This window comes from Erpetoichthys calabaricus, chromosome 7 (assembly GCF_900747795.2).
Source record: "Erpetoichthys calabaricus chromosome 7, fErpCal1.3, whole genome shotgun sequence".
Lineage (NCBI taxonomy): Eukaryota > Metazoa > Chordata > Cladistia > Polypteriformes > Polypteridae > Erpetoichthys > Erpetoichthys calabaricus.
Window position 1 is genome coordinate 98483499 of NC_041400.2, and position 26022 is coordinate 98509520.

Consider the following 26022-nt stretch of genomic DNA (forward strand, 5'->3'; position numbering starts at 1 on the left):
ATCCAAATCAAAGTGCAGTGCAAAGTTGGCAACAAATAAATACTCATTTAAAACAGTCACAATCTGTGAGTTTAAATTCAAGACTTAAAGTAAGAATAGAAACCAACAACATCATCATCGGGTCAATGTTCCTTCCACTCTTGGATGGGCCCCAGCACAACTCCCTCTTCGTCTCCCTCATTACTCATTCAGCCACGGTCTTCACCAAACTGACCCCTATCTTAGCTGCCTCCAGCGACATCAGCCAGACCACTCGGGGTCAGTTGTCCTCTCGTTGTCCTTCTCGCTCCCCTGGTATGCCTCGGATCCCTGGAGGGGACACTGCCTTGATTGCACCCACTCTTCTACAAATATTCAGGGGGGTACATCTGCCCCTAGAACGCCGATCCTTTGCAGGGCCTCTCCCACACTCACTGGCTGGCTCATCCTGCCTCGCCACCCAATGTTGTTCTAATGGCTCTGCTGCTGTTCTCCCCATTCTTTCCTTTTCCTGTCTCTTTCTGTCTCCGTTGCTGTCCTGCAGGCGGCCTCTTACTGTATATTAGCTCTCTAATTGGGCATAAGTGCAATGAGCAGCACCATTGAGACACCGGACTGATGCAATTAACAGCAGAGAGAAACGCACTCGCACACACCCACCCCAATTCGAGATTACACTTTTTGGAGAGCGATTATTTAAAATTTGCACAGCGCCACAGTGACTACTTATCACAACATGTTCAATTTTGTTTAAGAAAGCAATAACCATCACTTCTCTTTTAATAAATGCTTTTGCAGGTGTTTTGAGTTAATTAGCTGATTAGAGTGTGGCACCAGGTGTCTTCAATATTGAACCTTGTCACAATATTCTAATTTTCCTCAAAGAGGAATTGTGGAGTGGGCAGGGGGTGTGACGAGCAAGGACGTTGCCTAGTTGCTTTCCTTTAACAGATAGATCAGACTTTGTTTTTAGGAGGAATTTAGTAGAAGGAGTAAAATAATAGTGTCATGTGTACGGAGTGGAGTGCAGTAACTTGCATGTCTGTGCCTAACACGCAACATATCAGCACCATATGACAGAAGCATAAAACAAACTTATAACCCTGATGATTTTTAGATAGATAGATAACTTTATTAATCCCCAAGAGGAAATTCACATACTCCAGCAGCAGCATACAGATGTCAAACTGTCCAGCTCCATGCCTACAATAGAGTCTGCCTTCCTCACCAGTTTGTCCAGGCGTGAGATGTCCTTCTTCTTTATGCTGCCTCCCCAGTGCACCACCGCGTAGAAGGGGGCGTTCGCCACAACCGTCTGATAGAACATCTGCAGCATCTTATTGCAGATGTTGAAGGACTCCAGCCTTCTAAGGAAGTATAGCCGGCTCTGTCCTCTCTCTCCTTTAATTGCCATAAGTATGTAATAATGTAGATCTTTCATTTAGCCCCTACCTAAAACATATTATTTAAATGTATCTCTGTAGGCCTTAAATGGTTTCATGACAGAGGGCATATAATCAAGACAGCTAGAACAGTTCTGGGTTAGTGAAAGACAAGTTGTAGTAGGGAGTAACATAAAAGAGACAATTTGATGGAAGGTGAAAATTACTTTCAATGACTTTCAAGCAAGTACTTTTGTATAAATATAGTACTAAACAGATGCAGTTATGCACAAGTCAAAAGTGATCTCGGTATATTATAAATATGTATTTGCTACCAAGTTGCAAGTAATTTTGATTAAATATACTTTCTTGTTATACATATAGAAAATGATGATTACAACAATATGAATTTGGTACATGAACATACTCACTGGTAGCTTTTACTATATTTGTAATTTCAAACATTCATATTGCAATATATGTAACTCATATAAAGCATTATTATATTGGTGATGTTTTAGCCTTGTAATTTTTGATATACAAAGAATTCACTTATTTGATTTATTTTAATTCATGCCCAAAACTCACTTATACCAGGCTGATTAACAGATGCTACTTAGAGCAAATTTTTGAGATGTGAAAGGACAAACCTGTGAGAAAACCAAACCTCAACAGACAGACAGACAAAAATGATCAACTTCAGACCATGCATAGTTTCATCCTGTTTTCCGTCTGCTTTCCACTTCACTCTCGATTGCATCTTGTTTTCTCCTTTAAAATGCACTTCATGTAGGTATGTGGCCAAACAGCAGAGTCTAAAAGCGGGGAAAACATCACATAGATGTGAGTCAATAGGTTTATGAGTGTTCTTTTCTTTTTCACAACTTAAGAAAATCTATTAATGTTATTTTCATAAAATAATAAATAGAATGAATAGATACAGGTGACCAGATGTCCCCTTTTTCCCCATTAATGTCCTGTTTTTACGATTTAATAGTAGTCTAGCCGATATTAATAAAAATCTCAAAAACTGTCCTGGATTTTGTCTTGATCATTGTTTAGACTGTAAACAGACAACAGACCTACATATTATGTCTGATCTAATGTGACATGCATATAACTGGAGTGCAGCTTAGGGTCTGTTTAAAGAGCCTACATGAGATTTGGCCTTCAGTGAAGGGAGAACTGGGCTGAGCCTGGTTAGTATTTGACACTAACTTAAATGTGTCCAGAAACTAAACATGTGACTAAGTCCAAATGTAGAATGAGTGGAGCTGACATGTGCAATTTAAAGCTCACCTTCACTCTGAAAAGCACAAATCTTCTGATGGGGAGAACGCTCATCAACCGACATGACCGACAAATTGTCGAGATTAATTCCAAATGTTCCATCAAAACTGATCATGTTTAAAGCCAATGGCTTCTCCTGGGTTATGATGCATGTAGCTATCTTCACTTCTACTTTGGATATGAAGGCATCTGATGTGTTAAAAAAATATTAATATTAAAATAGTACACTTATGTTTTTTTTTTAGTTATTTTGCAAGAGATATCAACCCTGGAAGTCCTAAAATATTTACCAAGTTGTTGAGTATAAACTAAAACATTTAAATTGACCAAATTGTTTGATTAGAAAAATGAATAAATAACCATCAAATATGAAAGCATGCATCATGTTTAGATTACACCCTTCCTCTGGCTCCTGAGCATCTTCTTTGATGAACAAAATCTTGTTACTTTGAAAGATAAATAGATAGATAAACATACTATAGCAGGTGCTGCTAAGACAAGCATTTAAAATACATGCTAAAATAATGCACACCAAGCAAAAACACAATCTGACCACCGTACAGCCAAACATGTCACCGGCTCTGTCCACTCAAAGGTTAGTTTATGCAGATATGAAGCAAAGGAGAAAAAAAAAGCAACCAGCAATCCAACCAGTAATCAGACCAACTTAAATGTATTTCATTTTCAAGAATTTCCCCAGAGGTTCACATGTGCTTTAACCGCCCACTCATGACCACAGGAATAAAGTCTACTTGCCCACGTCTGCTCACTGTTCTTAAATTTTAGTCGGGTCCCATAGAAACGCAGACCTCTACTCTGCGGTATTTATCTGTTGTTATTTTTCCCACGACTATTAATGAACTGTTACCTTCTGATGCATCATCAAGCTCCAGCCAGCTAGGTTTGCTACCTTTGTTCTTTGTGTATGTTTTTAAGGGTTTTTTGCCTTGCAATGTCATTAACTATTTTAACAACTTTAAATAAACAATATGACTTGTTGATATCCTCTTTTAAAGACAGACTTGTGCACATAAAGTACAAATATCAAGTCCTATTACTATATTATCAGGCAGCTATAAATTCAAAGCAGGAAGCATCCATGTTCTGCTATGCAGTATCATTTTGAAATCAGTCATTTCATGATACTCATGTCTTATCTCTTATTTCCCAGTTAAAGATAAAGTCCTGGATGATTTTTAAAGTAATAAAAGTAAAATAAAAACATATGAAATACATGAAGATACACTGAATAAGTTTATCTATCAACTCATACACTCAAATACACTATACAACACTAATATAAACACTCCTTAGCAGCTAACTGCATGGCTTTTGTGGTTCTAATCTAAAACAAGATTATCTATAATACCCAAACAAACAACATTCAAAAGAGCAACAAATAACTGGAGACTGTTACAGTAACAAAGTAAAGTTTCCACTTTAACTGAAACAATAATAATTCTTGTTCAACATGGAGGAATTAATCACAGTAAGATGAAGAAACAGATCTTGTTAGTGTGAAAAATTAGGACACATTTGTTTCCTGCATACATTGTTTATTTTATAATTATCATACCAGCACTTTTATAATTAGAAAAACTATATACTTCATACAAAAACAAATACTAGATTTCATAGTAATGCAAAACAATAGATTTTGCCAATATGGCTGATATTTTAACAACTGAAATACTGGTTTTCCATTAAGAAATATCCATAAGTGAGGTGATCTGGAGCAACTTATTCATTTCAGCAATTGTGGTGGGTTTCCAGGGCAAAAATGTAATGTTTTTCAAATTCTCCAGCATCAAGAATCCATTTGTGTCAAACTGCCCGGGGATATCGCCCACATCCAACCAAACATAAGGAGCAATGGCTGTAGTCTTCAAGGTGATAATGAAATCCTCCTTTCTCTGTCCAATAACGGCCTACAATCAAAATTTGAAACAAATCAATCAAATTTAAATGGACTTTTCTGTCCCAAATCTAATTTGGTTCAATTTTATAGATTAAAAAGATAAGAAAATCAAATGTCACTTACACAAGGACAACTATTAAGTTAAATCATTGCTATTATTATTATTATTGCTAGTACTTGAGACCTAATTACCCCTAGACAGACAAAAGTGTTTTGACCAGTTAGAAACAAAGAGAAAACAATTACTGATATTTGTGGTTTCTTCAGGCCTTCTGCCACATTAAGAGACGAAAGGTAGACGTGGTTGTTCGGACCATATTGTTTCCCATATGCTTGAAGTGAGAAGACAACAACACATCTTTCTCTTGTGCAATTTCCACCTGTTTTTAATAGACTGCTGACCGATTCCTTATAGATTGGGTGAGCACTTTCAGCTTTCACAACAAGACTTTCAGTTATCGTTGAGCACACAGGATCCATACTGCTCCATTGATACACCTCTATCTGCCATAGAAATATAAAAAGTCAGTATTTTTTTGTCAATGCAGAATTTTTTTTTCCAGCAATACCTAGCATAGCCTAGTTTGATTAAATACTAAATAACTAATCTATACTCCCACTTAAACCAAAAAGATGTTTAGTTTGTAAAATAAATAAATCTCTAAATATAAAATAAAAATTTGGGACAAGACGAGACATGGCCTTCTCATAAAGACATTTAAACGTCCCATGAGACTAGACTTTGTGCCCAGAGATTTAACCAAGATAAAGAGTAGATGACAAAGTAGAACCTCACAAATAATTCAAATACGTTGGCGTGATACAATGCAGAGCAGGTTAGAGATAATGGAAGTAGGAAAATTCGAAAGTCTCAAAAAAATGATAGTAAAGATCGTATTAGTGCAAACAACTGGAAAATATTACTCTGAAATAACGGAACAGCGAAAAGAGATTGCATAGTGTTTGAGGATGTCTGGGGGAGAAGAGAGACAAGGCAGTGAGACAAAAGCACAGCTGGTGTACAGGCTTTAAAAGTTCAAAGCGCCGCATGAGATGCAGATCACGTGGCACAGCAGCAGCAGCAAGCCAGCAGCTGATCGAGCAAAGAGGAGGTTAAAAAAAAAAACAAAACTATTTGTTTCCCATTGTATCACCGTTTAAGAGGGGTTTCAGAGGAGCGGTGACGTCTCCTTGGGGTGCATTCAGCCTCCCTCTTCACAACAGTGCATGGCACAGGCGGGGGGCTGGGGGGTTTTGGCGAGCAAAGCGAGCAGGTGCAAAGCCCCCAGTAAATAAATAAAGTGCCATATAGTTGTAGAGAAAAGCATATGAGAAGTGACTTGTTCATAAACTGAATTTGTACTTAACGATACAAATTCATGCCTTGCTGAAAGTTATGGCTATACAGTAATCCCTCCTCCATCGCGGGGGTTGCGTTCCAGAGCCACCCGCGAAATAAGAACATCCGCTAAGTAGAAACCATATGTTTATATGGTTATTTTTATATTGTCATGCTTGGGTCACAGATTTGCGCAGAAACACAGGAGGTTGTAGAGAGACAGGAACGTTATTCAAACACTGCAAACAAACATTTGTCTCTTTTTCAAAAGTTTAAACTGTGCTCCATGACAAGACAGAGATGACAGTTCCGTCTCACAATTAAAAGAATGCAAACATATCTTCCTCTTCAAAGGAGTGCGCGTCAGGAGCAGATGTCAGAGAGATAGAGAGGAGCAAACAAATCAATAGGGCTGTTTGGCTTTTAAGTATGCGAAGCACCGCGGCACAAAGCTGTTGAAGGCGGCAGCTCACACCCCCTCCGTCAGGAGCAGAGAGAGAGAGAGAGATAGAGAGAGACAGAGTTTGTATTTCAATCAAAAATCAATACGTGCCCTTCGAGCTTTTAAGTATGTGAAGCACCGTGCAGCATGTCGTTTCAGGAAGCAGCTGCACAAAAGATAGCAACGTGAAGATAATCTTTCAGCATTTTTAGACGGGTGTCCGTATCGTCTAGGTGTGCGAACAGCCCCCCTGCTCAATCCCCCTACGTCAGGATCAGAGAAAGTCAGCGCAAGAGAGAGAGAAAAGTAAGCTGGGTAGCTTCTCAGCCATCTGCCAATAGCGTCCCTTGTATGAAATCAACTGGGCAAACCAAATGAGGAAGCATGTACCAGAAATTAAAAGACCCATTGTCCGCAGAAATCCGCGAACCAGCAAAAAATCCGCGATATATATTTAAATATGCTTACATATAAAATCCGCGATGGAGTGAAGCTGCGAAAGGCGAAGCGCGATATAGCGAGGGACCACTGTAGTTATATATAAAAAAAAAAATGTAATAATAAACTTTCTTTACATTTCCTCCTAACATGCTTAATGGAAAAACTCACCCACCCTCTCAGATAAATTTGGTCACAGGGAAGGGTCGATTAAGATATGCAATATTTTTGGACACCTATCTATATTAGAGGCGGCACGGTGGCGCAGTGGGTAGCGCTGCTGCCTCGCAGTTGGGAGATCTGGGGACCTGGGTTCGCTTCCCGGGTCCTCCCTGCGTGGAGTTTGCATGTTCTCCCCGTGTCTGCGTGGGTTTCCTCCGGGCGCTCCGGTTTCCTCCCACAGTCCAAAGACATGCAGGTTAGGTGGATTGGCAATTCTAAATTGGCCCTAGTGTGTGCTTGGTGTGTGGGTGTGTTTGTGTGTGTCCTGCGGTGGGTTGGCACCCTGCCCGGGATTGGTTCCTGCCTTGTGCCCTGTGTTGGCTGGGATTGGCTCCAGCAGACCCCCGTGACCCTGTAGTTAGGAATATAGCGGGTTGGAAAATGGATGGATGGATCTATATTAGACCACAATAACAAATAAACTAATAAATATTGATAAAAAAAATCACTTTTTACTTTCGTTTGGTTTTTTGTTTCATATATGAAATACAAATGAACACCAAATATAAACTAATTTGAATGTTTAAATTGTGCTTTATATTTACAAATCGCACATAAACTGACTTTGTAAAGCAGGAAAACCCTGCAGTTCTTTGAATAAAAATGGTCTTTATAATTGCCAGTTGTACTGATATCCTATTACGGTGCGAGTGTAGTAATAAAAAACATAAATAAATATGATTCATGCAGTTTTGAAAGTGAAAGTCGCTACTGTTGCATTTTGCAGTTGCATGAGTGAATTTAAAAGCGATAGCAAAATGGATCATTAGTTAATAAAAGCACCATACAAAGTCCAGAGCACAAGGCACAAAGCAGGTACATTTGACTTTCATGTAGACAACTCCAATTTCAACAGCAGAGAATTACCAAAATGCAGTTTTTGAGGCAGATACAACGATGTAGTTCTCTGCTAATAAACAGAATGACCAGATTTTCAAAGACCCAAACAGGGACACTTGTGTAGAAAGTATGAATGTGTGTTAACTCATGCCCATGCATAATGCGCATCCTCATTTGTTTAATGCTTGCTTTGTCTCATCATCGTCCGAGAGTGATCAGGGCAGAAGAAAAAATGTTTTCACAAATAAATAAATATCCTGCTATATAAAAATCACTACACATTTTTTTTAAATGTTTTATAAAAAAAATTGTGATGTTCCTTTAAACATCCTAGTGAATTGAATACATTACATTTATGGACAAACTCAATGCATTTAATACAGCATAATCATTCTCTGTTGCTTTTTGGACAAAGCCAGTGTATTTTGTATGCTTTCAAAGTTCCATTTTGAAGGTTAATCTGCTAGTATATGCTTTTAGTTAGATCCATCTGTGAACATTAGGTTCAATTGTTACCTTAATTTACTGACTTGATATGGCAGAATATTTACCTGAAGAATGGATTCTCATCAACAGCTTTTTATGTACCCTAAGTTCTTGTCTATAAGCCGGACTCATGTATTAGCCGGAGACCAAAAATCATACGAATTTTTAAAATAAAATCGTATCATAGATAAGCCGGACTCATGGATAAGCCGAACGTACTATAACCTATAACTAATAGAAGGGAGGGAGGTCAGTGGTCTCACTCGCGCCCATTTAATTTCTTTAAGGGGGGAGAGAGTGTGAGATATTGCCGTCTCTCTCACTCCCCGCATGGCGCGGTTGGAGCGACCGGAGCGCGTTCTTTCTGCTCTGGGCGTCGCCGAGTCAACACGAGCGCGTAGCGGTCATTTAAATTGTGATTTTATATGTAAGCATATTTAAATATATATCGCGGATTTCTGCGGACAATGGGTCTTTTAATTTCTGGTACATGCTTCCTCAGTTGGTTTGCCCAGTTGATTTCATACAAGGGACGCTATTGGCAGATGGCTGAGAAGCTACCCGGCTTACTGTTCTCTCTCTCTTGCGCTGACTATCTGTGATCCTGACGTATGGGGATTGAGCAGGGGGGCTGTTTGCACACCTAGACGATACGGACGCTCGTCTAAAAATGCTGAAAGATTATCTTCACGTTGCTATCTTTTGTAAAGCTGATTCCTGAAAAGACATGCTGCACAGTGCTTCGCATACTTAAAAGCTCGAAGGGCACGTATTGATTTTTGACTGAAAAACAAACTCTCCCTCTCTCTCTCTTTGTCTGCTCCTGACGGAGGGGGTGTGAGCTGCCGCCTTCAACAGCTTTGTGCCGCGGTGCTTCGCATACTTAAAAGCCAAACAGACATATTGATTTGTTTGCTTCACTCCTTTGAAGAGGAAGATATGTTTGCTTTCTTTTAATTGTGAGACAGAACTGTCATCTCTGTCTTGTCATGGAGCACAGTTTAAACTTTTGAAAAAGAGACAAATGTTTGTTTGCAGTGTTTGAATAACGTTCCTGTCTCTCTACAACCTCCTGTGTTTCTGCGCAAATCTGTGACCCAAGCATGACAATATAAAAATAACCATATAAACATATGGTTTCTACTTCGCGGATATTCTTATTTTGCGGGTGGCTCTGGAACGCAACCCCCGCGATGGATGTATAAGCCGGACTTATGTATAAGCCGATATTCTATTTTTTCATTTTCACAACTTTTTTCCTTAGATAAGCCGCGGCTTATTGACAAGAACTTAGGGTACATAAAGTAGACAGGTGGTCATTAAGGGCTGACTTTCCTCCATGCTTGACCAAAGAAATGTTTTTGTAATTAGTGCAAGCTTTACTCGCATCATTTGGTATTGGTCTGAGGAAAGGGACCAATGCATGGGTTTGTACCTTCATCTCTATATTTTTTCTTGCAGATGAAAATGCCTTAAGGCTACATCCAAACTGCCTTGCAGTGTAAAAGACCAGAGATGGTTGTCAGTTGTGATTGACAGTTGTACAAAGCATAGTGGGTGTTGTTGTTCTTTTGTCTATGCCGAATGAGCTGTGTTTCATGCACAATAAAAGCTTTTTAGATGGGCATATATTGTCATATTCAAGTTATTTCTTGGGACAACAGGGCGCATAGCCCGAAATCAGGACTGTTGCGGATGGTCACCCTACTAATAAAGAACTAGCATACAATAAATTTATGATGGTCATTGGGTTTTGAGGTGACATGCATGGCTATTAGTGCAATAACCAAAATGTAACAAACACACTGCAGGGACATATGGCACATATTTATTCAGAGTACATTAATTATAGACCTGTTCTATGGCTAAATCTGGATTACAGTAATCCCTCCTCCATCGTGGGGGTTGCGTTCCAGACCCCCCCGCGAAAGGTGAAAATCCGCGAAGTAGAAACCATATGTTTATATGGTTATTTTTATATTGTCATGCTGGGGTCACAGATTTGCACAGAAACACAGGAGGTTGTAGAGAGACAGGAACTTTATTCAAACACTGCAAACAAACATTTGTCTCTTTTTCAAAAGTTTAAACTGTGCTCCATGACAAGACAGAGATGACAGTTCCGTCTCACAATTAAAAGAATGCAAACATATCTTCCTCTTCAAAGGAGTGCGCGTCAGGAGCAGAGACTGTCAGAAAGAGAGAATAGTACTAGGGTGTTGTACCGTGTTAGCCATTATGAATGTAGAGAAAAGCCAAGCAAAATGACACCTTTTATTGGCTAACTAAAAAGATTATAATATGCAAGCTTTCGAGGCAACTCAGGCCCCTTCTTCAGGCAAGATGTAATCAGAAAGAGAGAGGAAAGCAAACAACTCAATAGGGCTGTTTGGCTTTTAAGTATGCGAAGCACCGCGGCACAAAGCAGTTACAATGAAGGCAGCAGCTCACACCCCCTCCGTCAGGAGCAGAGAGAGAGAGAGAGAGACACAGAAAAACAAACAATCAAAAATCAATACGTGCCCTTCGAGCTTTTAAGTATGTGAAGCACTGTGCAGCATGTCGCTTCACAAAGCAGCTGCACAGAAGGTAGCAACGTGAAGATAATCTTTCAGCATTTTTAGACGAGCGTCCGTATCGTCTAGGTGTGCGAACAGCCCCCCTGCTCAATCCCCCTACGTCAGGATCAGAGAAAGTCAGCGCAAGAGAGAGAGAGAAAAGTAAGTTGGGTAGCTTCTCAGCCATCTGCCAGTAGCGTCCCTTGTATGAAATCAACTGGGCAAACCAACTGAGGAAGCATGTACCAGAAATTAAAAGACCCATTGTCCGCAGAAATCTGCGAACCAGCAAAAAATCCGCGATATATATTTAAATCTGCTTACATATAAAATCTGCGATAGAGTGAAGCCGCGAAAGGCGAAGCACGATATAGCGAGGGATTACTGTATAGTACATATATCTTGAAACAAAAAAAATGTAAATCAACTGAAAAAGACTATTCATATTGTTGTCTTAATAGAATCATTTTGTTTCAAAATACATCTAACCACCTTGTTAATAATGTTGACTCTTTGAGTGTAGGGTCCTACAATAGTTTTGTGAATATGTTTGTGAATTCTGGAGTAGCCCAAATGGTATACGTCATACAAACCGGGTGTCACGATGCAGACATTAGAAGTATGGTAAAGGTAATGCTCTAATTTTTACTTTTAGGGGAAAATAGTCAATCAATTTCAACTTTCCAATACTGAATAAATAAATCTGAAGTATGACAGTCAAATTAGCCAAATTTTAAGATTCATAATAACAGTAGGTACTATTCAAATACATTTAAATGTATCTCAGATATTCTTTGTGCTACACATGTGTGTACTTTTTTATATTGCTTATTATTAATATATTTACCTCTTACAAGTGGATCTACATAACATTAAACACTCATTATTCATACACAGTTAAAAGAAGCAGGTGAAAACTGCAGGCTACAAATGATTATAACACTTGAAAACACAGCCCTTCACAAAACAACAGGACTAGCAGTGGGCACAAAGTGGTGACATAACCAAACAGAAAATGGGATGGAGAAGAGAATTCACTGCCATTTTATTCCTGAAATGCACATAAACAGATCAGGCCAAAATCATTTGTGATTGTTCATATCAAACACAGCCATTAATCAACTTTTTTTTTTTTTTTTTCCTAGCAGGGTTTTAAAAATAAATAAATGCAGAACTTGGCCATAAAGACAAACATTTGACATGCACCACTCAGCTTGATACTGCTCAATTAATAATTTACAGAATTGCACTAAAATCAGTACTCTGGTCTTTACAGCAAAAATGTAAAACAGGAGGTCTAAATATTTATTTTTCATTATGTCTTTGTTTTATGCTTTCAATGTCAAGCCAGAAACTGTCAAAGATGCAGACTGTGGTATCTAATACGGTTGGGTGATATGAAAAATGTTTTGGTTGATCAGTTATCCCCTTAAACGTACCTTGTAATAAAGAATAAAAAACAGATGAATGGGAGGCTAAGAAGAAATCACCTTTGCCTATTTGGCAACACTTCAGTTTCAAAGTCAATGAGTATGGAGAACCAAAGGCATTTGTTGACTAAGCAGTAAAGCTGTGGTTGTGAAGATTCACAAACGACAAACCCAAGTAGCCATTTGCACTTATCCAATCTGACGGAGTACTCCAGTTTAGCCAATGCTACTATCACAAGCACTGAAGGCTCGTCTCACCAGCTGTAAATTATTGGTGCTCATGGATTTTTAAAAAAGCACAAAATATAAGCAGGGCAATGTGAGATGGACACAATGGTACCACAGTCATTTCACATTATTTATCTGAGTAAAGTTTGTTTGCTTTACACATTGTTTTCAACATATCATTTTAAATCATTGATATTTTTCTTGCTAAGCCATGTATGTCAGCGTTCCAACTCCTCCAAAACTGTACACTTGTACAAAATAAAGAATCTGTTATAGCCTGGAGTTAAATTAAGTGGCATCGCTTTCAGTTGTAATAATCCATATCAAATTATTTTTGGACCAGTGACGGGGGTATGTGAGCCATCGACTGCACTGCTCCACTGAGTGGATTGTCTTGTAAGACCATGACGTACAGAATCTGCAGAGTTGACTGGAGAGCACAAAACACTCTCCAAACACACTAGCACACTGAAAGTTTTATTATTCCAAAAAGACTGGATGAACCAGCGGGCAACATACATTAACAGTAGCTACGACACACTTTTTCGTGGGTATGTATTTTGAAACCTCATTCCTTTTTTTTCCTCAGAAGGCAGAGAGGCTGCAGTCTTTCACCAAATATAGAAGAATATGGACACTGGACATCCATTGCAGTCACTTTACAATCTAAGCAGGATTTTACCTTGCCATTCTTGTTTCACACATCCAGAAAAAAGTTGTCAGATACAGCTGCAACCCCACATGTCTTGCCTTAATTGTATGCAAAAAACATTCAGTGTACTCTTAATGTTGTGATAATGGGATAACCAAACATTATAAAATAGTTCCTTGTTGGATGTAATGGTGCTTGTTAAAGAAAATTTCATGGGTAAGAAAAACCACAATTTAAAGAGATTGACGTATGTTGTAAGTTTACTGCATATCTCAGAATTTGTTCCTTTACGCTGTGTGGTATGTTACTGTTTTGCTAATGTAAGGCATGTGTGCATTTGTAGTGGTATGTAAATGTGAAATGAAATAATGGCTCAAAAATTAGCTTCTCATTTTAATCAACTGGCAAAATCAATGTTTAACACATTGAAGATTTTTTCTTTTTGGTAGAAAGCATATTTACATTTTCTACATATGTGCAGTACTAACAGTACTGTACTTAGTTTTTAATATAACTGGTAGTTTAAATGTTGCTTCTCTGCACTAAATGCATTCTGAGCATTCCTGCAAATTGATGTATTAGTCTGAAATACAAATTATTTTAAATCTTCACATTAACAACAGAACATTTTGAAAGTGATCTGTGTTTAAAAATTAAACCTTATTTTTAAATATAAGCACAAACATTTAATTTTTGTGACACATGAAATTGTTCAGTCTCTGCCAGCTCCCCATCACCATCTGCTGTACCTTAAAGATTGGTTACTAACCAATAGCTGAAGCTGAAGGTCTTTTGGCAAGTCAGATATTGCGTAGATGTATAGTGTCCCATCATCTTCAAATCCTACTGGCAGCACAGGTGCAAAAAAAGATTTTGCAAAATAATGAAGCATTTTCCATTTTCCACCATATTCTGAAATAGATGACATGGGGAAAAACTCACTAAACCCATCAAACTTGAACACCTTAAAGGTTAGAAGTACTTTATATTGCTATCTAAATCCAATTTTTCAACATGATTGTGGGAAACTGGAAATACACACATTGAAGGTCATTCCACAGCAACACACGCACAGCGCCAGATTAGAGTTAGCCTGTAAATCAGACTGTATGAGTTTGGACTTTGGTTAGGCAAGGAGAATTTGCACAGGAGTCAACATACTAAACTATTAAATCAGTACTATCTAGATTATAGTCTAATTTTTAAAGAACCACTGATGTAAATTATACAAAAAAAATCTCAGGAAAATTACACTTTACAGATGATGCATTTTCAGGCAAGTTGTTCTGATGTGTACAAGACACACATAAATAAAGGATTGCTCTGGTGCCATTGATAGGTACTGGCTTTTTCTTTTACATGTCTCTAGAAAAGCCAATTCTTGAACACTATCTGCTCTTCATCATAGTTACTGCTTTTAATATTATATTATAGTATTTTTATTGCTTATGATTATTATTTGGGATTAGACACATATACAACATTCCCTATATCTATCACAAGATCAAAATCACAGCTTTCAGTTTTCAGAGGATTTACAAATTTTACGTTTTCCTTGAACATGATTTTTCCGACTATGTAATGGTTGTGTTTGTGTGTCAAGATGCCACTCTATGGACATCATAACTCAAAAATGAAACTGGTTAGAAGCCTAGTTATTGTGAGCAAAACCACTCCAGCAAAATGTTTTCGAGCAAGAAACAACTCCTCTGTTTCTTTCTAAATCGTAAAATATTAGTCTGCAATATTTTCGTGGTGATATCCCATTTTCATGTAGGGAAAGTAATGTGCCGGACAAGGATTTTTTTTTAATTATTGAACATTTCAGGTGAATGTGGACAGTATAAATTCTATACTTCAATCATTCAGCTGCACTTTTGTTAGTTCATTCATTTAATATCTATATACTTACCAATAGATGACCAGGAAGGAGCCTGCCAGATATCATTCAGCTGCCAGTATAAGGCACCCATTGTATGACCTTTCCCTTCAACCACTTCATTTCTACTGCGCCGATAAAATTCAGTTTGTATTTTAATGCATTGTGCCTGCATGACCTAGACATAATACATGCAGAACAGTTTTAACTTTGAATCACTGATCCTATGTAACAAACAATGTTGCTATAAATAAAAATAGCCTGCACCCCAAATCTGATTATGTATCTGCAGTATAAGCTACTTGTAGCATATGTCCTCCTAAATAAATGAATGATGGTTCACTAATTTAAGCAAAGAACTATCACTTATTTACATTATCTGAAAAGCAGTTTAAGATAAAAAAAAAAAAAAGTTTCATACTATGGTTCCATCAAACTTAATGAGAGCCATTTGTTAACAGCAATTTCTAAATCATTCTACAGATGCTGTTCTGGACAGAGGTCTGGTCTACGACTAGGTTGGTCAAGCACATTAACCTTTTTGGTATTAATCTATGTATGCAGTATGTTTCAAGTCATTGTCTTGTTGGAATAAAAATTGTCATCCAAGTCCCAGTGCTTTCGTGGATTGTAATTTATTTGTCTATACTTCTTAATTTTTCTTCTATATGTGTTTTTCAGTCCCTATGACAGGGAAGCAACAAAAAAGAATGATCCTGATACCACCATGCTTCACTGTAGCGATGGTATCCTCCAGTGTGATGTTCAGTGTTAAATCCACTCCAAACAGAACACTTGCCATTTTGTCCCATGTAACAGTCCAGTTGCTGGCAGAAGCAAGGGGCTGGGACAGAGTGTCAGTTTGATATTGCATACATGGAAGCATGTCATTGCAGCTTAGAAGCTGTCTCAACTGCAAAGCAGGAGTAGTTACTCTTTTATGGCTAATAGAGATGAGAGCCTATTTGTAATCCAAAAGCCCCTGGTTCATGGCCCCTGACAAGTGGCATTTAGTTGGCAACACCACCACAGAGGGGCGACAATTCAAAAGTTCAATTATAATCTCATCAGACCATAGACTCTCCCTTCATATCATTAAGTCTCTCACACATGCCTTAGAGGAAAAGTTGACAAGAGGTTATCTTTTTTCAACAAAAGCTTTCTTCTTGCCTCCATTCCTTACAAGCGAGATTTTCACCCTTCTCTGTCATGTGGGACTCCTTCACAGTTGCCATGGGCCTTTTGTTGGTCTACCTTACTAGGTTTATTCTTGCCTGGACATGTGGTTGTGGAGGATGGCCATTTCTGGGTAGATCCACAGGTGTTCCATATTCTCTCACATTCAAGGTATATTCATTGCTTTGGATTTTTTTTATATTTTTGCCCTGTTATTTTTTTTAAGAACTTTGTGTCAGATCTACCTAAAATGGTCCTTGGATTTCATTGTGTAGTGTTTCTGTAGAAATGCCACATACCTAAGCATTTCACTACATATTGTACTGTGTGTACAGTTGTATAGGACAAATAAAATTTGATTTAATTTAATGGTGCATCTATGCTGAAAGGATGTCAAACATGTCAAATCCACATAAATCAACTGCATTCAAGGAAATATTTGCTAAGAGAAGAGAAACTGTTACTTCAGAGTTAATTTGGGCACGCCAATGTAAGTTAGTGAAGACTTGTGCCATTAATTATCTTCTGTGTTTTTATTTTTAATTAGTTTAGAAAAAAATATTTGTGAGTACTTTCAGTTGATTTAAAATATCAGTTTTAAAATATAAGGATTCCCTGTTGTAACTGAAAACAAATGTGAAGTAGTCCAAAGGGTGAATATAAAAGAAATAATGCCAGCAGTAAAACAAGTTATGGTTTAGGTAAGAAATAACCTTATTACCTGTGTTAAATAAAGTGTATCTTTATACTTTTGAAGGGGATCCTTAGACATGGGTTGGCTGTAGTGAAGATACGCCTGCATTATCATCTCTTTATTGCCCTTTAAATGGTGCTGGCGATGATCTGTAAAACTACTTATAAAATCCCAGTCTTCTGGTATGGAAATCTATGGTAAAAACACATTCAGGGTCATTAAACAATACAACAACTTAATTTAAGAAATGTATACATAATGCTGCACTGATCTGTATTACTGGAATAGTTGGGAAGTTAACAAAGCAGCTCAGATTCTGGTTCTTTATCCTGCATCTTTCTGGCCATGCATATTTAATTGTCAGGATGCAAATTGTGGAGAAAAACGGGAAATCCATTAAGTGTACTTTCTGATGCCTAAGTACCGTATATTGTATGCTTTTTTTTTCACCTTGAAAACACAGACTATCACAAAATAAGGACAACAGATATTAGGAGTAACAGCACACTGGATTATGTTGGGGAGATTAGGAAATAAGTGCAAGTCTACCTATCAGGTAAAAGTACACACAATGAAAAGGAGTGTGTTTGGTTAGTGAAACTGCATTGGCAGTTAACAGTTTGAAGTTGCTTCACTAGAGCATACCTTCATTCCAAACCCCCTAGCCGACCTTTTTCTTTGTCTTACTTTCTATTCAGAAAAGGTGATTTACATTAATAAGAAGTTAAGGGTTTTTTGCCATAGTTTTAAATGCTTAATTCAATTTTGGTATTAATTTAATTAACTTTTCTATAGCGAGTTTGTTAGTTAAACTGTATCCAAATAGACAAAGATGAAAAAAGGAGAAACAGATGCAAAGATAGCAGCAGCTACTTTAGTGTTATCCACTTGCACAAATAATGGCTTAAATAACCTGAATAATAAAAAAGTACAATATACATATACATTCTTGCTTCATCCATTAATGATCTATCATGGCCAGTTTGTAATTTTTGGATTAACACAAGAAAACAAACACATTAGGAAATGACAACTTATTTAATTAATGTAGGAGTTTTATTAAAAGAGGAAGCTGGTTGGGGTGAAAACCTGCTGCCATGGATGCCCCCAGGACTGAACCTGAAAATACCTGTACTGGATTAGGGCAATAGGTACTGTATGTGCAGTGAACACCATAGATTATGCTGTTATTTCTCTGTTAAGTGCTGCCTATTTTATTTATATTTATAAAAATGTGTGCATTAAAACCTTTACAAATAAGTACTAACATAGAGTTTACCTTTTGTAAAGTTGAAAATGATGGCCAAGATTGGAACCCATACTCAGAGGCAAATCTAGTTTTTGGAAATTTTTTCCAGTCCCAGCAGTCATTTGTGTAGTTATAGAAATGGGTATCACCATAATTTGTGTCATAAGGATTTTTAGCAATCCACCCTTCTCTAATGGATTCCTGCCCATTTGTAGGGCTTGATGATAAAAATGGTCTGCTTTTATCCTCCTAGAGAAAAAGTCAAAACACAGAGAAATATTAATGATCTATTTTGCACTTAGACATGTTGAGTGCTTAGAGTTTCTAATTGGGAATTATATAAAAACTGGATGAATTTTCAGACTAGATAAATGAAAAGTTCAGATGCACTTTCAGACTTGGCTTGATGAAATAATTATATTTGATCATCAGTGCTAAATACTGTATCCTGCTAAATGAATACAGTACTGTGCAACCATATTCAGACCTCATCCTCCTTTTTAAATATTAATTCTCCTAAATCAGCACTTTTTTGAACCACACCTGCTATTTAAAACTACTAGTCACTTTTTTGGACATGGATATGGAAAAAGATGATCCTCTGTGGCAACCCCTAACGGGAGCAGCTGAAGGACAAAGATGAGACTCTTTTAAAGAAAATGTTTTATATTTTTCAACTCAAAGTTATATTTTCAAAATCCTACCATTTACTCATTTGCCCAGAATAACTGTGTTGTGAAGCAAAAAAAAAAATAAAAAAAATAATGGAGGCTAATGAGGCAACAAAATATGAAACAAAATCCTTAAAACCTAACAAATTTAAGGCGGCACAAATTCATATTTCAGAAAACATGCCTTCCAAGGGAAGACCATACAGCAAAGCAGGGTCTTAGCACAGTCTTCCTTGTGGAAGGATAAATATTATGTTCTCTGTTCACAGTGATGGGCATGGCTGGTGTTTTCATGTAAAAACACCCAGTGTATATTAGAATTAAAGAACAACGCTGCCTTTCAGCTAAAATGTATACCCGTGATGTGAAAATAGCAAGGAAAAATAGTGTGCATGTAGATTCCATCAATCCCACACAGTAGTCTATAAAGCTGTGCCTAGTAGCACTTTGAAGGGAGCTGAGAAGCAACAGTACTAAGCAATGTGCTACTGCTTACAAGATTAATATAGTACTTTTTATTTCAAACTTGATTTAGCCATTTAATTTCACAGTTGATATAGTTATTTGTAAGAGGGACAGACCATTGCAGGACCCCAATTTCTGACCTCAATAAATGCTGAAAATGTTTCTTGTATTGTGTATGCAAGCCAATTCTACATCCAGATATACAGTTAGGTCCATAAATATTTTGACAGAGACAACTTTTTTCTAATTTTGGTTCTGTACCACAATGAATTTTAAATGAAACAACTCAGATGCAGTTGAAGTGCAGACTTTCAGCTTTAATTCAGTGGGGTGAACAAAACGATTGCATAAAAATGTGAGGCAACTAAAGCATTTTTTTTAAACACAATCCCTTCATTTCAGGGGCTCAAAAGTAATTGGACAATTGATTCAAAGGCTATTTCATGGGCAGGTGTGGGCAAGTCCGTTGTTATGTCATTATCAATTAAGCAGATAAAAGGCCTGGAGTTGATTTGAGGTATGGTGCTTGCATGTGGAAGATTTTGCTGTGAACAGACAACATGCAGTCGAAGGAGCTCTCCATGCAGGTGAAAGAAGCCATCCTTAAGCTGTGAAAACAGAAAAAACCCATCCGAGAAATTGCTACAATATTACGAGTGGCAAAATCTACAGTTTGGTACATCCTGAGAAAGAAAGCAAGCACTGGTGAACTCAGCAACGCAAAACGACTTCGACGTCCACGGAAGACAACAGTGGTGGATGATCGCAGAATCATTTCCATGGTGAAGAGAAACCCCTTCACAACAGCCAACCAAGTGAACAACACTCTCCAGGGGGTAGGCGTATCGATATCCAAGTCTCCCATAAAGAGAAGACTGCATGAAAGTAAATACAGAGGGTGCACTGCAAGGTGCAAGCCACTCATAAGCCTCAAGAATAGAAAGGCTAGATTGGACTTTGCTAAAGAACATCTAAAAAAGCCAGCACAGTTCTGGAAAAACATTCTTTGGACAGATGAAACCAAGATCAACCTCTACCAGAATGATGGCAAGAAAAAAGTATGGAGAAGGCGTGGAACAGCTCATTATCCAAAGTATACCACATCATCTGTAAAACACGGTGGAGGCAGTGTGATGGCTTGGGCGTGCATAGCTGTCAGTGGCACTGGGACACTAGTGTTTATTGATGATGTGACACAGGACAGAAGCAGCCGAATGAATTCTGAGGTGTTCAGAGACATACTGTCTCCTCAAATCCAGCTAAATGCAGTCAAATTGATGGGGCGGCGTTTCATGATACAGATGGACAATGACCCAAAACATACAGCCAAAGCAACCCAGGAGTTTATTAAAGCAAAGAAGTGGAACATTCTTGAATGGCCAAGTCAGTCACCTGATCTTAACCCAGTTGAGCATGCATTTCACTTGTTGAAGACTAAACTTCAGACAGAAAGGCCCACAAACAAACAGCAACTGAAAGCCATTGCAATAAAGGCCTGGCAGAGCATTAAAAAGGAGGAAACCCAGCATCTGGTGATGTCCATGAGTTCAAGACTTCAGGCTGTCATTGCCAGCAAAGGGTTTTCAACCAAGTATTAGAAATGAACATTTTATTTCCAGTTATTTAATTTGTCCAATTACTTTTGAGCCCCTGAAATGAAGGGATTGTGTTAAAAAATGCTTTAGTTGCCTCACATTTTTATGCAATTGTTTTGTTCACCCCACTGAATTAAAGCTGAAAGTCTGCACTTCAACTGCATCTGAGTTGTTTCATTTACAATTCATTGTGGCAATGTACAGAACCAAAATTAGAAAAAAGTTGTCTCTGTCCAAATATTTATGGACCTAACTGTATATTCCCCTCTAACTCTCCATGTCCTCAACTTTAGTAATACACAAAGTACCATCTTAAAAGTTGTTTGAAAGCCAAGGTACTGTTATATTCTCCACTCAAATTGAATTCTGTAATATTACTAAAATAAAACAAAGTAAATTGGCTTGACTCAGGTAAAGTCTAATAAACCTTTAGGAACATCCATACATGCAGTGACTTCTGAAATACATATTACGAGCTTTTAAATACAATTGAAAATTTCTTTGAGTACTCTTGAGTAAATATTATCCAATCAAAGAAATGTATTTATCTTTAGTCTTTCTAATCCTAGAAGCTTTTCACTGTTTCAAAATTTCCAAATCAGTCAGCATTTCTTTAACAATATCTGTAATACCAGTAGCATGCTGCTAATCTCTTCACTACTGAAAATTTCTGAAAAATAGAGAAATTGGAGTATCTGCCAAATTATACATTAGCCCTTTGTGGATGTCTCCATGTGTGGACCATATAATGGATTGGTGCTCAATACAGAGATGCTTCCTGCCAGGACAGGCTCCGATTAACGATGACTCTCAGCTGGGTTTGAGAATGTTATTTTATATTACTTTATTTTTTGTATAGTTTTACTCACTCCTGTCTACTTCTCTTTTTGTTTAGTTTTACTCACTGCTGTCTTTATACAGTTCACCATGACCATTCTCCTACTGCAAATATATTGAAGACTGCTTTCAGGGCAATGTTTAAATTAGAAGCTGTATTTTTCACTGCCTTCCAACATTTCTAACTTCTTTCTTGATTACATATTTCTTAGGTTAATAATGGCCATGGCATCACTGGTCTCATATGCCTTATATGGATTACAAAAGAGCACTACTTTCTTGAGAATTTCATTTTTTTCCCTTATTGATCCACATATGAGAATAGGATGGCAGGTGTTATTTTATTTTTTTCTTCAAAGGAAACATGGCCAGAGATTAGATAAGGATAAATTCTGCACAAACATTAAGAAATATTTGTTTACATCCGAAGTAATCACAACTACACTGCTAACTTTCTAAATCATCCTTTTTGAAAGCAGCACCTTAGAAACCTTTCAATCCAAGTGTGGCAATATTAGACAAGTAGGAAACAATGAACCCCATCAAGTTAAACAGCCCATTCTCCTAAAAGCTGATCTTATTTTTTTCATGAAGAAAAAGATAAAACAAAAACACCAATTCCATCATATTTCAACCTTATACATTTGCTGCAGTGATTTGAATTTGTAGTAGTATGCTTTTAAATATTGATGTGGACTTTGTACAACCCATATATTCTGATATGGCACAATTACCATAGTAATAAAAAAAACCCACAAATTATCTGTGTTATAAAAAGTTTTCCACTGGTTAATCCCCTTGGCTATTCAGAAACCTCAGCTTCATCCCTATTTGTAACTTCTTCATGACATTTTAACCATGACTTAGTGTTCAAAGTATTGATTAAATTGTAGGACTACAAGATCCCATAGTAAGGTTTAATTTTGACTTTTATACATTTTTATACATTTTTTAGACTCTTCTTTAAAATTTCCAGAGCAATACCAATGAGATAATGCATTTGATTTAAAAAGTTACAGTTAAAATGATTTATTCTGTAAAATCCCCACAGATGTTGAAGAAGCATAAAATACTTACATTTATAATAATATCTCGAATATTATTCACATAAAGTGTTACATAGTCTTTCATATAAATTGGTAATGTTGACGAAGGAACTGAAAACCAATTGGTTGCAACTGCTGCTTCATTTTCATTATTGGCACTCCATAATATAATTGAAGGATGTGATTTCAGCCTTCTTAGCTATGATAAAAATATAAAGTATACTTTAAGAATTACTGCATAGTAATTGTATAGGTGCTATCCGTAAGAAGTTCATTCAAGATAAGAGTAAGATATAGTAAATGCAAATAAGATGCAATACCTTTATCTAAACATTTCATATTAACTTGCAAATACATTAAAAGAAAATAACAGTACAAGAACACCATTTCATGAACAAAGTGCAAACTCACCACATATTCCATGGAAAACAATGTTAAATGAAATGATGAATGAGGAATAAACACTCTTAATGTTTGACCTGAACTGTTCATTGCCTGCCAACTTACCATCAACTTCCCTTAGCTTGTTAACTCCAACTCCCTGATCTACCAGTCTAATAAACAATAACTCCACTGCCTAAGTATTTAAAGAACATTCAAGGTTTATGGTTAATGGTAAAATACAAGTTCTCAATGGAAAATGTATACCTGATGTGTAATTTCTTTCCTTACAATTTCTAGGAAACTCTCTTCAACAGGGTAGAATGCACATGCAAACATGAAGTCTTGCCATATCTGAAAAAGAATAGTCAACATATAGTGAAACATATACTATATAATGATTTAAAAGGAACAAATTAATACATAAATATAAAAATACAATACACACACTTATGTAAATTTACAAATATATACATTTAACAATTTTATCGGTACTTGTTTTGTGTATTGCCACCAGTTTACATACTGGCAAACATAACAGATGATTCTTTTTACTTAAATTGAACTGAACATTCTGTCAGCCACCAAGGAAAAAGGCTGGTAGCTTCATATAACTTAAATGTAGTGTCTTATATATATCTAGCACAATACTCAAATTATTTCCTTATTCAAAATGACAAATTTAATGCCAGGGAAATAACAGCTACTTAATAATAATAAAAATAACATATATATAGAGATTAGTGTTTATTTAAATGAGAAGGAGATGAACTGAAATTATAGGCCTATCCCAACACAAACTAGTAACTGGAAGCAAGTAGTATAGAAAGAAACAACTTAGCAAATATGCATAAAAACTTAAATCTCAAAAGAACAGCAATGTTTGCAGGAATCTCCATGCAGACCATGTATACAAAATATTAATACTGAAGGGATGCAGGTCTTAAATCAAACTACACTCCTAATTACAAAATAATTTAGGTTTACTAAATCTGATATTTTAATAAAATATTCTTGTCCTTGTTTCTCTTTAACTTGTAGGCACAGCACAAGCATATGATGCAATAAAAAATTATTTTCAACTTTATTTCCTTGTTACAATATTTGGAAAAAAACAAATGACACATTTCATAAAACTGGGAGTTTTTTCTTTTTAATAAAGGCACTAAAAACAGCTTCTTTTAAAATATTTAGGGCAAACCACTGTAAAAAAAAGTTGACCTTAAAAAAAACTGCATTTACACGTTAAATGCAACTGGTGCTATTACTGCCTGGCCAGGTTTTTGTCATTAAATGCCAACTCCAGCTTTTCCTATCTTGCACCTTTCTTTTCAGGCCCTAGTTAATAAAATCAGGGCGTAATGCGTAGTAAAGTTCTCATAATGTTAAAAATATTTTTCTGCCTTATGTTATTGAAATTAAGTTTCATTAAGATTAATACATTACATATCAATAAGACATAGATAACATCCTACTAAGATCATATTTAAAAAATCCTACATATTTCACATACTCTATCTGAAGAAATAAGAATGTGCAATTACCATAATCCCCAGTTCATCACAGATTTTATAGAATTCATCTTGTTCATAAACACCTCCTCCCCAGACACGCAGGGTATTCATATTAGCATCAACAGCAGACTGCAGCAGGTTTCTTAAGCTAAAAAACAAAGTCAATATTGGCAACAGAGGACTTCAAAGTGTGTTATTTTTGGCATCAATGATTAAACCAAGATAAAGCTGATTTTTGGCAAAGAAGTCACAACTAGTTCAGTTATTGCATGGCATTACTTGTTCCATACTGTTACCCACAGTGATAAAACAATGCATTACGTTTTAATTTCATCTGGATGCAATAAAGTTGCAATGAGAGAGTAGTTTTTAATAAAAGAAAAACAACCACCTGTTAACTTAAACTGTCACATCCCAGGTGGATTAATGCATCTTTGCAAGTAAGAAATGCCACAAGAAACTCTGAGTAAAAGAAAGCATTAGTCTGTTGTTTATAATGAGTGAAAAAAAAATAGTTTATATTTAATAGCATAAAATACTGCTTGCCTCACATACTTATATACTGTTTCACAGTGAGACATGTAGTGAAGAGGAAGGGGCCTGAGTTGCTTCGAAAGCTTGCATATTGTAATCTTTTTAGTTAGCCAAGAAAAGGTGTCATTTTGCTTGACTTTTCACTACATTCATAATGACTAACACGGTACAATACCCTAGTACTACAGTGAGACATTAAGAGAAACAAAAAATGTGTGAATTACACATTATCAGGTTTATTAGCATGAGACACTGTACATATGTTTTCAGCCTGTGCAGCATATGATTTATAATGTAGGAGCAACAGGCAACAATATCAAAGAAATGAAAATCCAATAGCACACATGACTAAACTGAAGATAACAAGTGGCAGTCAATTTGTAAAATAAATAATAAGTTAATATCCCCTCATCTTAACTATATGGGATGTACCTAATAATTAAATATTATAGTGCCTCAAGGAAGGAGCAGCCTGCCTGCTGCTCATTGCACTCTTTTGGCCCTGCAGCAATTTATAGCACGAATGGGAGAGAATCTTCATAATTAATGCCACCTTTGCCAGCATCCTCCTGTCTACTATCACCTCCACTGTGTCCAGTTTCACCCCAAAGACTGAACTGGACTTTCCGATGATCTTCTTCAGTCTGTTAGTATCCTTGGCTGTGATACTGCCACCCCAACACACCACAGCATAAAAGATGGCACTCAATACTACAGAAAGACCTCAGCCTCCTCAAAAAACAGAGTTGGCTTCTCTTCTACAAAATACACATTCTG

The 26022-nt window shown here is 36.8% G+C and overlaps 1 protein-coding gene across 1 annotated transcript in view; it reads right to left on the reverse strand.

The window, feature by feature from the left end:
* Nucleotides 1–4186: 4186 nt before the first annotated feature.
* manba (mannosidase, beta A, lysosomal) overlaps nucleotides 4187–26022 on the reverse strand; it is a 65321-nt gene continuing 43485 nt past the window's right edge. The window contains exons 9-17 of the mRNA XM_028805207.2: nucleotides 24742–24859; nucleotides 23465–23551; nucleotides 22848–23015; nucleotides 18233–18451; nucleotides 16981–17145; nucleotides 15117–15261; nucleotides 13974–14116; nucleotides 4816–5073; nucleotides 4187–4579 (exon numbers count right to left, since the gene is read on the reverse strand). Of these exons, the coding sequence (XP_028661040.1) occupies nucleotides 4355–4579; nucleotides 4816–5073; nucleotides 13974–14116; nucleotides 15117–15261; nucleotides 16981–17145; nucleotides 18233–18451; nucleotides 22848–23015; nucleotides 23465–23551; nucleotides 24742–24859 (1528 nt within the window). The 3' untranslated portion in view covers nucleotides 4187–4354. The remainder of the gene's footprint in view (nucleotides 4580–4815; nucleotides 5074–13973; nucleotides 14117–15116; nucleotides 15262–16980; nucleotides 17146–18232; nucleotides 18452–22847; nucleotides 23016–23464; nucleotides 23552–24741; nucleotides 24860–26022) is intronic.